Source organism: Hypanus sabinus, chromosome 18, assembly GCF_030144855.1.
Source record: "Hypanus sabinus isolate sHypSab1 chromosome 18, sHypSab1.hap1, whole genome shotgun sequence".
In the NCBI taxonomy this organism is placed as follows: Eukaryota; Metazoa; Chordata; class Chondrichthyes; order Myliobatiformes; family Dasyatidae; genus Hypanus; species Hypanus sabinus.
The window spans coordinates 64,203,352-64,221,734 of record NC_082723.1 but is presented as its reverse complement, the minus strand read 5'-3'; the positions used below and the strand labels follow the sequence as shown (position 1 = coordinate 64,221,734).

General features: G+C 42.4%; 1 protein-coding gene across 1 annotated transcript in view; it reads left to right on the top strand.

Moving 5' to 3' along the window:
• dnah10 (dynein axonemal heavy chain 10) overlaps positions 1-18,383 on the top strand; it is a 278,366-nt gene that overhangs the window by 16,776 nt on the left and 243,207 nt on the right. Inside the window, exons 4-6 of the mRNA XM_059994530.1 lie at positions 5,335-5,443; positions 6,431-6,546; positions 16,046-16,268. Of these exons, the coding sequence (XP_059850513.1) occupies positions 5,335-5,443; positions 6,431-6,546; positions 16,046-16,268 (448 nt within the window). The remainder of the gene's footprint in view (positions 1-5,334; positions 5,444-6,430; positions 6,547-16,045; positions 16,269-18,383) is intronic.

The window sequence follows — 18,383 nt, the reverse complement described above, 5'->3', positions numbered from 1 at the left end:
CACTGGCGACAAGTATGTCATCCAGGTGAACAAAAAGAAAATCTAAGCCTTTTAATACAGAGTCCATCAGACATTGGAATGTCTGTGCTGCATTTTCAGCCCGAACAGCATACGCAGAAGCTCAGAAAGGCCAAATTGGGTTATCATAGCTGTTTTGGGAATGCTCTCCGAGCACAAAGGTGCCTGATAGGAACTGCTAATGAAGTTGGATTTCCAGCTAAACGTGCTGATGAGTCTTGTATGTGTGGGACCGGGTAGCGATCGGGTGGTGACCTTGTTAAGGTGATGGTAATTACCACACAGGCGGCAACCTCCCGACTTAGGGACCATATGGAGAGAGGAAGCCCAGGGGCTACTCGACTAGTGTACAGTTCCAAGTCTTTCCATGTTGGCAAACTTAGCCTTTGCGGTTGCCAGCTTTTTTGGGTCCAGTCTTTGCATGTGGGCATGGACTGGAAATGTGGTGCTCAACCCCATATTTTGTGACTTGTGGAGAATTGGGGCTTTATGAGGTTTGGGAATTTGCTCAGCAGTCAAGTAAGCTCACATGTGGTGGTGCATGTGCCTGACAGAGTCATTGAGAACTTACTGGGGGAGCAAGGTAATGGCCCAAAGTCCTTGGCATCCACAAGCCAATAGTTCTTAAGATTGACCAACAATTCTTGGGCACACAAGAAATCTGCACCAAGTAGAGGTCTAGCCACTTTAGCCAGGGTGAAGTGCAATGTATAACATCATCATCTGAAGCAGTGCGTCACTCATTGTGTCCTGTAAGTCTGGATCTTGCTGCCATTGGCAGCCTCCAGCTAGGTTTCATCGCTCTTTGCCTTTTCATCTATAGGCAATGCTGGCAGCATACTCACTTGACCACCCATGCACACAAGAAGCATTGGCCTGAAAGAGTGACTGTAATAAACAGTAGATAACCCTGGCATCTGAAACCCACAGTATTCACAGACCTCCGATGTGCCAATGTGCTGGCACTGCCAAAGCTTCAAGGCAGTCAGCACTTCCTAGCATTCATACCAAAGCGAGCATAGTAAAAACACGGGCCTGGCATAGTCTGTTTCGCAGGTGTGGGCATCCTTATGTTGAGGGCCTCTTGCTGACCAGGCTTGTTGATGTAGGAAAGGAGAAATGATAGATTGCTGCCTTGCTGAATGTAGCCAATTAGCCATCTTAGCAAGCTACCTATAGTCCATCATGGGCGTTATACAAACTTGATCAGGCATTTGCTGCATGAAAATTTCTTTAAAAATAAAACAAGGATGGTGATTTCCCAGGAGAGACAACATATGGTTCATTAGCTTCACAGGCTTACCATCGCGGAAGCCAGGCAAGGAGAGTAATTGTTTGGTGCGGTCAGACTCTGATGGTCCAGAAGTCTGTAAGAGGTGAATTTTCAGTGATCAGTATTTATCGTGTTCTAGCTGACTCACCGCTCTCACAGCTGTGGAGTTGCTGAGCAATGTTACTATGTAGAAATATTTGGTGTAGTTGGCGGAGATTTCTTGCAGAGTGAACTGGGCCTCAGATTGTACAAACCAAATGACAGCATGCATTGACTGACATGTTCAATAACTCGAATTATCCTAGAGCAATGGGTCACCAATGTGGGTTTTTGCAAATAAAATGATGTGAGGCATTTTATGTTTCAGAAAAGCCATAGCAATTCATTTATTAAAACAGCAAAAACTGAAACTTACAGTGCACTAAAAACCCTTCACGTAATTATGTCATCACATTAGATCAGCCTCTTAAAGTGAAATCCCATCTTAATATCAGTGGTTATGAATTATGTACTTTTATACCAAGTATGTTACCCTACACACTAACCATTATGCTGCCAAGCTGCCCCAAACTCTTACTTACTAAGATAATAAGCATTTCTATATTGATGACTTTATTTCCAGATAAACTGATCTTTACTCTTTAATCTGCATAAAAAGTGGTGGATACTGCCTCTGCGGGAGCCAGAGAAACAGTTACTGGATTGCCTTGAGTCAGTGGACTGGGCTGTGTTCAAAAACTCATCTGAGGACCTGAATACACAAGGGTCGTAACAGACTTTGTTAAACAGCTGTAGATGAGTGTGTCCCCATGAAATCGTTCAGGTTTTATCCCAATCAGAAGACCTGGATGAACCCTGAAATCCATAATTAGCTGAGAGCCAGATGAGAGGCATTCAAGTCTGGAGATCAAGAGTAATACAGTACAGAGATGTTCTCCAGAAAGCCATCTCATGGGTGAAGTGGAGATTCCAGACTAGACCGGAATCAATGAGGGATGCTTGACTGTTGTAGCAGGGTTTGAATGCCATAACCTCTTACAAAGTTAAATCTTGCAATACGGGACAGCAAACCTTTGCTTCTAGATTAGCTTAATGCCTTCTATGCTCACTTTGACCACCAGAAAAGAGAGGAACCATCGTGCACCCTCATGTCTCCCCAGTGATCCTGTGGTCTTAGTGTCCGAAGATGACACATGGGCTGCCTTCAAGAGAATGAATTCAAAGAAAGCATCCAGTCTGGACGGAGTACCTGAATGAGTACTGAAGACCTGTGCTGACCAACTGGTTGATGTATTCACAGATATCTTCAATGTCTCGCTCCTGCAGTGTGTGGTACCCACCTGTTTTGAGCAGGCTTCAATCATACTGGTGCTCAAGAAGAACGTGGTAGCCTGTCTCAATGACAATCGCCCAGTGTCATTTGCATCCACAGTGATGAAGTCTTTTGAGAGTCTGGTGTTGAAACACATCATCAGCTCCTGTCTGAGTGGCAGTTTAGATCCGCTCCAATTTGTCTACCGATACACCAGGTCTACAGCAGATGCCATCTCATTGGCTCTTCACACAACCTTGGAACATCTGGACAATGCAGATGCATACACCAGGATGTTCTTTTTTGATTACAGCTCAGCATTTAATACCATCATTCCTTCAAAACCAATCAGAAAACTCCAGGAACTGGGTCTCAATACCTCCTTGTGCAATTGGATCTTGGGTTTCCTCACTTGCAGATCCCAGTTTGAATTGGCAAAAACTTCTCCTCCACAATCTCCATCAGCACAGGGGTGTGTGATTAGCCCCCTGCTCTACTTGCTTTACACCTATGACTGGCTAACTACAGCTCCAACACCATATACAAGTATGCTGATGACACCGCTGTTATGGGCTGTATTAAAGACCATAAGACCATAAGACAAAGGAGCAGAAGTTGGCCATTTGGCCCATCGAGTCTGCTCCGCCATTTCATCATGAGCCGATCCAATCTCCCCTTTAGTCTCATTCCCCTGCCTTCTCACCATAACCTTTGATGCCATGACTACTCAGATACCTGTCAATCTCTGCCTTAAGTACACTTATAATTCTCTGCCTTAAAGGTGGTGATGAATCAGCATACAAGAGGGAGATTGAAAACATAGCTGAGTGGAGCAATAACAACAACCTCTCACTCAATGTCAATAAGATTGAGGAATTGATTGTAGTCTTCAGGAGAAGGAAACCAGAGATCTATGAGCCAGTATTTATCAGAGGATCAGAGGTGGAGAGGGTCAGTAAATAAATTCCTGGGTGTCAATTTCTCAGAGGACCTGTCCTGGACCCATCATTGCAAAGTAAAGCACAACAGTGCCTTTACTTCCTCAGGAATCTGTGGAGATTTGGCATGTCATCAAAAACCTTGGCAAGCTTCGAAAGATGTGTGGTGGAAAGTGTTCTGACTGCTTGCATTATGGTTTGTTAAGGGAACACCAATACCTTCTGAGCAGGAAATCCTGCAAAAGGTAGAGGATTTGGCCCAGTACATCATGGGTAAAACCCTTCCAAGCATTGATCACATCCACATGAAATGTTGCCATAGAAAAGCAGCATCCATCATCAAAGATTGTCACTACTCAGGGCATGCTGTTTTCTCGCTGCTGCCATCAGGTAGAAGGTACAAGAGCCTCAGAACTTGCACTACCAGGTTCAAGAACAGTTCCTACTCCTCAACCATCAGGCTCTTAACAAAAGGGGACAACTACACTTACTCTATTTCTAGCGTTCCTACAACTGATGGTCTCACTTTAAGGACTCTTTATCTTGTTATTTATTGCTATTTACTTATATTTGCATTTGCACAGTTTATTATTTATTGTTCCTGTTTATAGCTACTGTTCTATAGATTTGTTAAATACGCCTGCCGGAAAAAGAATCTCAGGGTTGTATGTGGTGATATGCATGTACTCTGATATTAAATTTTACTTTGAACTTTGGATACAACCTAGTCCATCACGGGTAAAGCCTTCCCCACCATTGAGTACGTCTACATGGAGCATTGTTGCAGGAAAGCAGCATCCATCATTGGGATCCCTACCACCCAGATCATGCTCTGTTCTTGCTCCTGCATTCAGGAAGAAGGTACAGGAGCCTCAGGATTCTCACTACCAAGTTCAGGAACAGTTATTACCCCTCAACCATCAGGCTCTTGAACCAGAGGGGATAACTTCATTCAGCATCGCTCACCCAAACACTGAACTGTTTCCACAACCTAAGGAGTCACTTTTAAGGACTCTTCATCGCATGTTCTTGACATTATTTGCTTTTTCATTTATCATTATTATTATTTCTTTCTTTATCTATTTGCAGTTTGTTGAATTTTGCACACAGGTGGATCACCCAAGTTGGTGCTGTCTTTCATTGATTCTATTATGTTTATTATTCTATTATAGATTTATTGAGTATGCCTATAAGAAAGAGTTGTATATGGGGATACATGGTAATAAATTTACTTTAAACTTTAGTCAAACTTTTGAAGTTAAGATCTCTGTTGAAGCTCTTCAGCTTTGCAGGCACACATGTATGTTGCTTGAATTTCCAGCATCTGAAGATTTTCTCCAGTTTGTGACAAGTTGTCTGGGCTGCCTATCCGCTTCATCCTGCCAGAAACTTTCAAAGCCCTCTTTGATATTCAATATAGCAGACATTGAGGTGGACGGACACTGGTTTGTTTTGTACACTTCTGGCTATGTCTCTGTACCTCTGGGGTGGCTGATTTCTCCCTGAGCCCTTGTCAAAATTGCCTGAATGCATAAGGGCACAGTAAAGCAGGAGGCTATGTTTGATTGTTTTGTTGTCACCCTCAAATATAGTGCAGTCTCTGAGGCAGTTTGTTGATTTGTAGGAAGAGTTATCCAGGGAACTTTACATTTTGCTGATACAGCTGTCAGAATCATATGTAGGAGTGCATTGGTGAAACCCTCGTGCATGTAGTTTATGAAATGTCTTTCTGTGTAAACTACCTATTTTTATGCATCATCAATATTCAGATTTATGTTTATTTGTTATTTCAGAAAATCATAACACAGTTAGTGGAACACCCAATGCTTCATGTTTCACTCCAGAAAATTCCTCCGGAGTTTATCAATGAGGATGCATTCTTTTTTCTCAGGAATAAAAAGGGTAGGTGCCTTTATAATCTTGTTGTGTACTGAGACAGGTTTCAAGATGAACACTTTGGCGCTGAAAGAATTGTTCTCTAGCTTTATTATTAAGTAGTTGAATCAGAGGTTTGCCACACCTCTGATAAATAATGTTACCTACCTGAAATGAAACATTGACATGTTAAGTGAATGAACAAAATTGTGACAGGGTGAAAAGCAATAGACAAAGTGAAATCTGAGTGTATTTTAACTGGGGAGCAGCTAGAAATTGAGCAATCCATGCTCACATCACAAAATGGAGGCTTCTAGGGAAAAAGCAGAAGATGTGCTGCAGCTTTACAACATGAAGAACGGTGTGAGGCTCAGGATACCACACCTTAGCAAGTACATGGAAAGAGGTAGGTAGATTAATTGGATACTCTAAATTGCCCCTTGTGTGTAGATGATTGTGGGAGAATAAAATGATTAATGGGATTAATGCAGGGTGCCTGTAAAAAGAGTAGTTGATAGTGGTGAAGGGCCTGATTTATGATGTATCTGATCGTGCAGCCCTCTCTGAGTAGTATTAGCTTTGATTATGGGTACAGGTTTGCGGAGTCAGAGTTATACCTACAGTCATCTGACTCGGAGATAAAAGGCCACAGAACCCCACCCTTTATTAATCTGTAATTACACACAAAATGCTGGAGGAACTCAACAAGTCAGGCAGCATCTATGGAGGTGAATAAACAGTAAATGTTTTGGGCAAAGACCCTTCATTAGGACTCATGAAGGGTCTCTGTCCAAAATGCTGACTGTTCATTCCTCTTCGAAGATGCTGCCTGACATGAGTTCTTCCAGCATTTTGTGTGTGTTTCAGCATCTCTTGTGTTTACTAATCTGGGATGTTTCTATATGAATCTTGTTTTAATCATGGCTGCACAGAAAATTGGTCAGAATGCTGCATTTTGTCACATGCTGTTCTTACTGTCAAACCTACATTAATTTTATATTTTTGTATCTCTAGAGAACATCACAGAACCCAATGACATGAAGGAGACCAACTTACTCATGCCCAAAATGCTTGAGTTTGGCATGCTGAATGGACACGTTTTGTCGATGTTATATCAAATCTTAACACAGGTGAATCAAAGAAATCGTTGAAGGATTGGTGGAATATTATTAGAAATCTTCCCTATGGCCCAAATCCCAGCTCCTTAAATGCTGCTTTTTGATTCTGTTTAATAGGAATTACATAAATGTAGGTAAACTTTAAAATTGAGACTTAAGTCTGAGCATGACACATTATATATAGCAATTAATGCTATAGCAATTAATCAATATGATACATAGATTTAACAATTCCATTAATAAAAATACCTTTATAAGAAATTTTAGCTTCCCTTTCAATTGAAATTTCTAATGTCCTGGGTAATGTTTTAACATACAATTTTTGTAATCACATTTTAAAAAATAGTCATTGGATTTTACCAAAGGTTCAGAGATTCTTAATACACTTATTATCAGAGTATGTATGCAGGAAAACCACTCTGAGATTCGTCTTCCCACAGTCGGCCACAAAACCAAGAACAACATGGAACCCCATTCAAAGAAAACATTAAATATCCAGTGTGTAAAAAAAGAAGAACAAATCATGCAAATGGCAGAAAACAAGTGAATATAAAGCATCAAACTACAAAGTCATTGAAACAGTCGAGGAATATTCAGTTTAGTTCAACTCAGTTCAATTTAAGGCTGTGTTGTTTGTTGGCTGCAGGCCACAGAGCCAGTCCGCCCCGATCAAGATAACACAAAATAGTAATAAAAGAAAGGAATAACCAGAAACACATCATATCATGAACAACAGTCCAATCCACAAACCATGGTTATTAAACCTTACCCAGGACCTAAGACTCCATATCTTTAAGTACCTTTTCTTCAGATTTTCTTGACATCCTGTAGAATATCTGAAGAGATTAAGCTTTGTTGTGTATTTTTTTTTCCATTTCAGCATTTAGACAAAATATTCAACAATTGTATGGTTCTTTGTGAGAGGTTATTGAATTTCTCACCATGCAGTTTGTGCATCCCCAACTTGCCACCCTGTTTCTTTTTGTTTAAATTACTATTAAAGTTGAGATTGAAATTTTGACTTCTTTTTCAGACAATAAAATGCATCAACCAAGAAAACTCTGATAATCTGGAACACTCGGGACTAGCAACTTTTACAAACTACTCCAACACATTTTTAGAATCATGTTTAAATGTTACATAGTATTATAAATAAAATTTGAAATCTGCCAGTGAAATTTAAAGGGAGCACAAGAATATTGATCCTGGTCAGTTTAAAGGGATTGTGGGAATTGGAGTACTGCTGGGTGAAGGGAACACGAGAAGGTCTGGGTTTTAGGGAGAAGTTGTCCAGGCTAGGTCTTTATTCTTTGGAACATAGGAGAAAGAGTGGTGGTCTTATAGAAATGTTTAAAATTATCAAGGGCACAGATAAAGTGGTTGTTCTCCAGTGTAAGGGAGTCCAAAATGTACATTTGCATAGATTTAGGGTGAGATGAGAAAGATTTAAAAGGGATCTGTGGGGTAATTTTTTCATGCAGAGTGTTTGTATATATATGGAACGAGCTGCCAGAGGAAGAGGGTGAGGCAGGTACAGTAGTAGAATTTAAAAAGCATTTGAATACGGCTTAGAGGGATATGGGTCAAACGTAGGAAACTGGGACTATCTGGATGGGCACCATTATCAGCATGGAGTGGTTGGGCCAAAAGATTTGTATCTGTGTTACATGGCTCCATGACTTTAACTGGTGATTCAGATGCAGAACTGTTGCTGTTTCCAAATGGTTGAATAACAAAGTTTTAATGTTCTAATTTTACATACTCGCCTTGGCTATTTTGTTACTTCCTGTCTGGTCGCTGAACTCAGCCCTTCTTGCTTGATCTCATCTACAAAGATTTTTTTCAATGCTCTCTGCTCCTTCTGTGAACCTACTAAACATATTTTTATATAAAAACATAGAAAACCTACAGCATAATACAGGCCCTTTGGCCCACAATATTGTGCTGAACATGTACATATTTAGAAATTACCTAGGATTATCCATAGTCCTCTATTTTTCTAAGCTCCATGTACCTATCCAGGAGTCTCTTAAAAGATCCTATTGTATCCACCTCTACCACCGTCTCTGGTACCCCATTCCACGCACTCACCACCCTTTGCTTAAAAAAACCTATGCTTGCCATCTTTTCTGTACCCATTTCCAAGCACCTTAAAACTGTGCCCTCTCGTGTTAGCCATTTCAGCCCTGGGAAAAAGCCTCTTTGACTATCCATACAGTCAATGCATCTCATCATTTTATACACCTCTGTCAGGTCACCTCTCATCCTCTGCCGCTTCAAGGAGAAAAGGCTGAGTTCACTCAACCTATTCTCATAAGGCATGCTCCCCAATCCAGGCAACATCCTTGTAAATCTCCTCTGCACCCTTTCCATAGTTTTCACATCCTTCCTATAGTGAGGTGACCAGAACTGAGCACAGTACTCCCAAGTGGGATCTGACCAGGATCCTATACAGCTGTAATATTATCTCTTGATTCTTAAACTCAATCCCACGGTTGATAAAGGCCAATGCAACATGTGCCTTCTTAACCACAGAGTCAACCTACACAGCAACTTTGAGTGTCCTATGAACTTGGACACCAAGATCCCTCTGATCACACTGCCAGGAGTCTTACCATTAATACTATATTCTGCCATCATATTTGACCTACCAAAATGAACCAGCTCACACTTTTCTGGGTTGAACTCCATCTGCCACTTCTCAGCCCTGTTTTGTATCCTATCAATGTCCTGCTAAAATCTCTGATAGCCCTCCACACTATCCACAAAATCCCCAACCTTTGTGTCATCAGTAAATTTACTAACCCATCCCTCCACTTCCTCATTCAGGTCATTTATAAAAATCACGAAGAGTAAGGGTCCCAGAACAGATCCCTGAGGCACACCACTGGTGACCGATCTTCATGCAGGATATGACCGTCTACAACCACTCTTTGCCTTCTGTGGACAAGTCAGTTCTGGATCCACAAAGCAAGGTTCTCTTGAATCCCATGCCTCTTTACTTTCTCAAGAAGTCTTGCATGGGGTACCTTATCAAATGCCTTGCTGATATACTGTACATTACAACTACTGCTCTATCTTCATCAATGTGTTTAGTCACATCCTCAAAAAATTCAGTTAGGCTCATAAGGGACAACCTACTCTTAACAAAGCCATGCTGACTATTCCTAATCATATTATACCTCTCCAAATGTTCATAAGTCTTGCCTCTCAGGATCTTTTCCGTCAGCTTACCAACCACTGAAATATGACTCACTGGTCTATAATTTCCTGGGCTATCTCAACTCCCTTTCTTGAATAAAGGAACAATATCAGCAACCCTCCAATCCTCCGGAACCTGTCCCATCTCCATTGATGCAAAGATCATTGCCAGAGGTTCAGCAATCTCCTCCCTCATCTCCCAAAGTAGCCTGGGGTATATCTCATCCGGTGACTTATCCAACTTGATGCTTTCCAAAAGCTCCAGCACATCCTCTTTCTTAATATGCTCAAGCTTTTCAATCCACTGTAAGTCATCCCTAGTTCCTTTTCTGTAGTGAATACTGAAGCAAAGTATTCATTAAATACCTCTACTGTCTCCTCCAGTTCCATACACACTTTTCCACTGTCACACTTGATTGGTCCTATTCTCTCACATCTTATCCTCTTGCTCTTCACATACTTGTAGAATGTCTTGGGGTTTTCCTTAATCCTGTCTGCCAAGGTCTTCTCATGGCCTCTTCTGGCTCTCCTCATTTCTTTCTTAAGCTCCTTCCTGCTAGCCTTATAATCTAGATCTCTATCATCACCTAGTTTTTTGAACATTTTGTAAACTTTTCTTTTTGACTAGATTTTCAACAGCCTTTGTACACCACAGTTCCTGTGCCGTACCATCCTTTCCCTGTTTCACTGGAACATACTTATGCAGAATGCCATGCAAATATCCCCTGAACAGTTGCCACATTTCTGCCATACATTTCCCTGAGAGCATCTGTTTCCAATTTATGCTTCCAAGTTCCTGCCTGATAGCTTCATATTTCCCTTTACTCCAATTAAATGCTTTCCTAACTTGTCTGTTCCTATCCCTGTCCAATGCTATGGTAAAGGAGATAGAAGTGTGATCACTATCTCCAAAATGCTCTCCTACTGAGAGACATGACACCTAGCCAGGTTCATTTCCCAATACCAGATCAAGTACAGCTTCTCCTCTTTTCTACATATTGCATCAGGAAACCTTCCTGAACACACCTAACAAACTCTAGCCCATCTAACCCCCCCCCCCCCACTGTAGGGAGATGGCAATCAATATTTTGGAAATTAAATTCACCCACCATGACAACTCTGTTATTATGACACCATTCCAGAATCATTCTCCTTATCTGCTCCTCAATGTCCCTGTTACTATTGGGTGGTCTGTAAAAAGAAAAGAACACCCAGTAGAGTTATTGACCCCTTCCTGTTTCTAATTTCCAGCCACAGAGACTCAGAAGACAATCCCTCCATGACTTCATCCTTTTCTGCAGCTGTGACACTATCTCTATCACAATATCCACCAAATATAAACACAAAACATTCTGCAGATGCTGGAAGAAAGCAACGCACACAAAATGCTGGATGAACTCAGCAGGTCAGGCAGCATCTATGGAAATGAATAATCAGTTGATGTTTCAGGCCAAGACCTTTCATCAGCACACTAAATGTAGTACTTTGCCTATAACCCCACTCTGTGCTGTCTATATTTCCATTCTAACTAAAGATCTGAAGGATCGATTCAATCAGCTCATGGCCTCTTCAAGTCTGACATGGTCTCATGGACTTAATAATATTTGTGATACCCTTCCAACTCAGACACACTATTGTGTGCAGACTGCTTGGGTTGGGTAGACAGAGTCCTAACTTGTTTCTGACGTATTATCCAGGGATACCTGTGTTCCATGTGCTTCCATGGAAATTATCTCAAGTCTTTTGAAAGGTCTCAGATGCTTACCAGAATCAGAATCAGAATCGTGTTTAATATCACAGGCATACATCATGAAATTTGTTAACTTAGTGGCGGCAGTATAATCCAATACATGATAACATAGAAAAAATGTAAATCAATTTCAGTAAATATATTTAAATAGTGTAAAGACAGAAATAACTTAAAAAGTGAGTAGTGTTCATGGGTTTAATGTCCATTTAGATGGTAGAGGGGAAGAAGCTGTTCCAGCTGAGTGTGTGCCTTCAGGCTTCTATACCTCCTTCCTGACAGTGATATTGAGAAGAGGGCATGTTCTGGGTGATGGGGGTCCTTAATAATGGACCATAAGACATGGGAGCATTCAACCTATCATATCTGCTCCACCATTCCATCATGGCTGATCCTGGATCCCATTCAACCTATACACCTGGCTTTTCACCTTATCCTTTGATGCCCTGACCAGTCAGGGAACTATCAACTTCCTCCTTAAATATCCCCATGGACTTGGCCTCCACCACAGTCTGTGGCAGAGCATTCCACAGATTCACTACTCTCTGGCTAAAAAAATTCCACCTTACCTCAGTTCTGAAAGGTTGCCGCCTCAATTTTGAGGCTGGGCCCTCTAGTTCTGGATGTTCTCACCGTAGGAAACATCAACTCCACATCTGCCTTATCTAGTCCTTTCAACATTTGGTAGGTTTCAATGAGATCTCACCACATTCTTCTAAATTCCAGAGAGTACAGGCCCAAAGTTGTCAAACGCTCCTCATATGGTAACCCCTTCATCCCCTGAATCACCCTTGTGAACATAGTCCTTTAGACTTTCTGCATTGACAGCACATCCTTTCTAAAAAGTGGGACCCAAAACTGTTGCCAATACTCCGTATGGCCTGACTAGTCTCTTATAAAGCCTCAGCATTATCTCCTTGCTTTTATATTCGATTCCCCTTGAAATAAATGCCAACATTGCATTTGCCGCTTTGCCACAGACTCAACCTGTAAATTAACCTTCTAGGAGTCTTGCACGTGGGCTCCTAAGTACCTCTGCACCTCTGCTGTTTGAACCTTCTCCCCATTTAGATAATACTACTACTATATCGACTCAGGCCTAGGGGGCAAGGCATTTAGATAATAGTCCACACTATTATTCCTTTTACCAAAATGCATTATCATACATTTTCCAACACTGTACTCCATCTGTCACATTTTTGCCCATTCTTCCAATTTATCTAAGTCCTGCTGCAATTGCATTGCTTCCTCAGCACTACCTACCCCTCCACCTATTGTCATATCATCTGCAGACTTTGCCACAAAGCCATCAATTCCATCATCTAAAGCATGTCAAACTATGTGAAAAGTAGAAGTCCCAATACTGACCCCTGAGGAACACCACTAGTTACTGGCAGCCAACCAAACAAGGCCCCTTTTATTCCCACTCACTGCCTCCTGCCTGTCAACCTTTTCTCTATCCATGCCACTATCTTTCCTGTAATGCCACAGGATTTTATCTTGTTAAGCAGCCTCATGTGTGGCACCTTATCAATTACCTTTTGAAAATCCAAGTAAATGACATCCACTGCCTCTTCTTTGTCCACCCTGTTTGTTACTTCCTTGAAGAACTCTAACAGATTTGTCAGACAAGATTTCCCTTAACAGAAACCATGCTGACTTTGAGGTTTTTTTATCATTAGAGCATTGCCTGTCTGAGGCACGCTCCTTAAAGATGTCTTTGATTCTATGAATGCTAAGACTGAAGATGGAGCTGACTAATTTTACAACTTTCTGTAGCTTCTTTTGATCCTGTGCAGTAGCTCCCTTTCCTCCTTCCTCCATACCAGACAGTGACAATGAGAAGAGGTCATGCCCTGGGTGATGGGGTCCTTAATAATGGGCATTGGCTTTCTGAGGCACCGCTCCTTGAAGATGTCTTGGATACTATGGGGGCTAACACCCAAGATAGACCTGACTAATTTTACAACTTTCTGTAGCTTCTTTTGATCCTGTGCAGTAGCCTCTTTCCCTCCGTCCACTCCATACCAGACAGTGATACAGCCTGTCAGAATGCTCTCCACAGTACATCTTTCAACATTTTCGAGTGTTTTAGGTGACAAACCAAATCTCCTCAAATGCCTAATGAAATATAACTACTGTCTTGCCTTATAGTTGCAACGAATTTTTGGGACCTGGTGAGGTCATCAGAGATCTTGACACCCAGGAACTTGAAATTTCTCCTTCTCTCCACTTCTGATCCCTCTGAAGATTGGTTTGTGTTCCCTCTTCATACCCTTTCTGAAGTCCATAATCAGCTCTTTGGTTTTACTGACATTGAATGCATGGTTGTTGCTGCAATGCCACTCAACTAGCTGGTGTATCTCACACCTGTACTCCCTCTTGCTCCATCTGAAATTCTACCACTTAGTTGTTCATAACTATGTCGCCTGATGCAAAGGCATCTCTTGGACTAATTAGTACTTTTAAGTCAGAAGGTCTGTTTTTCCAGCTGATACACTCCACTTATTGTTACATCTGACAGTCTGCCACCATTCCCATACATTGGAGCTTGGCCTGTTGAAGTAGTGGCTCTGATATGCTACTGTATTTGGAGACATGGTGATATGTGCAATAGAATAGTCTTTCCTCTCCGATCTCTTGTCATTAATTAAGGCACAAGGGATCTGATGTGTTGGTAAACAGGATCCAGAATTGGCCAGCTGATAGAGGCAGCGTGTAGTGGTTTCCAGTCTGGAAATTTGTAACTAGTCATTTGTCTCAGGGATTGGTGCTGGAACTTTAGTTGTTTGTATATATAAATGATTTGGATGAGAATGTAGAAGTCACAGATGATGAAGAAAGCAGTCTTAAGGATACAGTGGGACATTGATCAGTTGGAAAGTTGGGTGGAGCAGAGGAAGATCCAAATATGAGCATATCTGCCAACACAAGACGCTGTAGGAAATCAACAGGCCAGGCAGTACCTATGGAAAAGTAAACAGTCGACATTTTGGGCTAGGACCCTTCATCAGTACTGGAAAGGAAGGGGAGGGGAGGAAGAAGCTATCTAGACTCTACCTCTTCCCTCCCTGTCAGTTTCTCCATCTTTGTCATTCCTGCCCTCAGGATGAGGCTTTTCATTCCAGACAATTGAGATGTCCACTTTTTCAAAAAAAGGGGCTTTCTTTCTTCCACCATCAACACTCTCCTCACCTGCATCTCTTCCATTTTGCACACATCTGCCATCATCCCATCTTCCTGTCACCACACTTACCAGCCCACTAGCCTCCATATCCAACACATAATTCTCCATAACTTCAGCCATCTCCAACAGGATCCCAGCACCAAGCACATCTTTCTGCTCCCTCCCCCCCACTTTACACTTTCTGCAGGGATTGAGACTTCCTTGTCCACTCGTCCTTCCCCACTAATATCCTTCCTAGTATTTACTTGCTTGCATGGAACAAGTGCCACACCTGCCCCTACATCTCCTCCCTCACTACCATTCAGGACCACAAACAGTCCCTCCAGGTGAGATGATGCTTCACCAGCGAATCTGTTGGGGTCATATACCATATCCCGTACTCCTGGTGCGGCCTCCTGTGTATTGGTCAGACCTGATGTAGATTGGGAGACCGCTTTGTCAAGCTCCTTTGCTCCATCTGTCACTAAAAACAGATTTCCTAGTAGCCACCCATTTTAATTCCAGATTTCCATTCAGTCCATGGCTTCCTTTACTGCCACGATGAGGCCACACTCAGGTTGGAAGAGCTGCACCTTATATTCCTTCCGGATAGCCTCTAACCTGATGACTTGAACATTAATTTCTCTAACTCTTCCTCCCCACTTCACCATTCTCCTTTCCTGTTCCCCCTCTCATCTCTTTACCTACCTATCACCTCCATCTGGTACTTCTCCCCCTTCCTTTTCTTCAATGGCCTTCTGTCCTCTCCTATCAGATTCCCTCTTCTCCAATCTCTTTCACCACTTGACTTTCCAGCTCTTTACTTCCCCCAGTTTCACCTATTGCCTGCCACCTTGTACTACTTCTTCCTGTCCCCCCCACCTTCTTTCTTGACTTCTCCCCTGCCTTTCAAGTCTTGATGAAGGACCTCAGCCCAAACAGTTCGTTGTTTGCTCTTTTCTGGATGTTCCCTGGACCGTTGAGTGCCTCCAGCATTTTGTGTGTGTTTCAGAGACAGCTTCAATTTAATCCAGATAAATGTGAGGAAATGAGTATTGGAGGATAAATTCTGGAATGACATGTGCAGTAAATGGCAGGGATCTTAAGACTGTTGATGTATCTTTTAATCAACATTAACACTGCCAGACTTAGTGAGTTTTGTTGTAACTTTCTGTTTTTATTATTGGAAAATTGCTTGTGAATTTGCTAGTTGTTAGTTAATAGATTTTTATTTTCTCTTGACTAGTAAATGGAGCTGTTGATTGTTTAGTTGATATTTTTGCTGACTAGCAATATTTTAGTTGAATGCATGCATGAAACTGTTGAAGCAAGTATTCTAAGGTGTGACAATTGTCAAATATGAGATAATCTCAATGTTGCATTTTCTATTTTTGCAGATCTTTATGCCACTTCTGGCTTATCACCACAGTAAGGCTGTTGATCCAAGGGGAGGTTCATCCCGTTTCTTGAGTACAGCAGTGTTTCAGTATGAGAAACTAAGTGCTGCAGACACGAGAGCAGCAGGCGATTCACGAAGTATTCAGTTTGGCAGAGATGAGTTCTTAATAACTCTACTAAAGTTTGCAAATCAAGTTCAGAGAACCATTCAACAAGTTGAGGGTCAGTATAATTGAACATTAATCTGCTTCTGTATTTGGACACACACCATGTACCTGCAGCTGTAGTTATACTCATGGAATTAAAAATAGTATTCTTTGGTTAGAACAACACACACAAAATGCTGGTGGAACACAGCAGGCCAGGCAGCATCTACAGGGAGAAGCACTGTCAAGTTTTGGACCAAGACCCTTTGTCAGGACTAACTGAAGGGAAAGATACTAAGAGATTTGAAAGTAGTGGGGGGAGGGGAAAATGCGAAATGATAGGTGAAGACCAGAGGGGGTGGGATGAAGCTAAGAGCTGGAAAGCTGATTGGCAAAAGTGATACAGAGCTGGAGAAGGGAAAGGATCCTGGAACAGGAGGCCTCGGGAGAAAGAAAGGGGGGGGCACCAGAGGGAGATGGAAAACAGGCAGAGTGATGGGCAGAGAGAGAGAAAAAAAACAAACAACTAAGTACGTCAGGGATGGGGTAAGAAGGGGAGGAGGGGCATTGACGGAAGTTAGAGAAGTCAATGTTCATGCCATCAGGTTGGAGGCTACCCAGCCGGTATATAAGGTGCAAACACGAGGAAATCTGCAGATGCTGGAAATTCAAAGGGAGCTTCATCCCACCCCCTCCAGTCTTCTCATATCATTTTGCATTTCCCCCTCCCCCCACTACTTTCAAATCTCTTACTATCTTTCCTTTCAGTTAGTCCTGACGAAGGGTCTCAGCCCGAAACATTGACAGTGCTTCTCCCTATAGATGCTGCTTGGCCTGCTGTGTTCCACATTTTGTGACCAGCATTTTGTGTGCGGTATATAAGGTGTTGTTCCTCCAACCTGAGTTTGGATTCATTTTGACAGTAGAGAAGGCCATGGATAGACATATCAGAATGGGTATGGGACATGCAATTAAAATGTGTGGCCACAGGGAGATCCTGTTTTCACTAGCAGACTGAGCATAGGTGTTCAGTGAAACGGTCTCCCAGTCTGCGTCGGGTCTCACCAATATATAAAAGGCCACACTGGGAGCACCGGACGCAGTATCCCACACCAGCTGACTCACAGGTGAAGTGTCGCCTCACCCGGAAGGACTGTATGGGGCCCTGAATGGTGGTGAGGGAGGAAGTATAAGGGCAGGTGTAACACTTGTTCCGCTTACAAGGATAAGTGGCAGGAGGGAGATTGGTGGGAAGGGATGGGGGGGGGGGGGATGAGTGGACAAGGGAGTCGCGTAGGGAACAATCCCTGCGGAAAGCAGAAAGAAGTGGGGAGGGAAAGATGTGCTTGATAGTGGGATCCCGTTGGAGGTGGCAGAAGTTACGGAGAATTATACGTTGGACCTGGAGGCTGGTGGGGTGGTAGGTGAGGACAAGGGGAACTTTATTAACTTTGCCTCCAACTTCCACCCTGCCCTCAAATTTACCTGGTCCATTTCTGACACCTCCCTCCCCTTTCTTGATCTTTCTGTCTCCATCTCTGGAGACAGCTTATCTACTGATATCTACTATAAGCCTTCAGTCTCTCACAGCTACCTGGACTATTCCTCTTCCCACCCTGTCTCTTGCAAAAATGCTATCCCCTTCTCACAATTCCTCTGTCTCCGCTGCATCTGCTCTCAGGATGAGGCTTTTCATTCCAGGACAAAGGAGATGTCTTCCTTTTTTAAACAAAGGGGCTTCCCTTCTTCCACCATCAACTCTGCTCTCAAATGCATCTCTCCCATTTCCTGCACACCTATCCTCACCCCATCCGCCTGCCACCCCACTTGGGATAGGGTTCCCCTTGTCCTACAGCTCTTGCAAACCTATGCCTTGGATTATTCATTACCAGGCTGTGATACAATTAATCAAATGCTCTCCACTGTATATCTGTAGAAATTTGAAGGAATTTTTTGGTGACATACCAGATCTCAAACTCTTAACAAAGTAGAGTCACTGATTTGCTTCTTTGTGATTGAGTCAATATGTTGGGCCAAGGACAGATCCTCTGAGATATATACATGCAGGAACTTAAACTAGTTTACTCTTTCTATTGCTGACCCATGAGTGTATGTTCTCCCAAACTCCTCTTTCTGAAGTCCACAATCACTTTCTTATTCTTGCTGATGTTGAATGCGAGATGGATGTTGT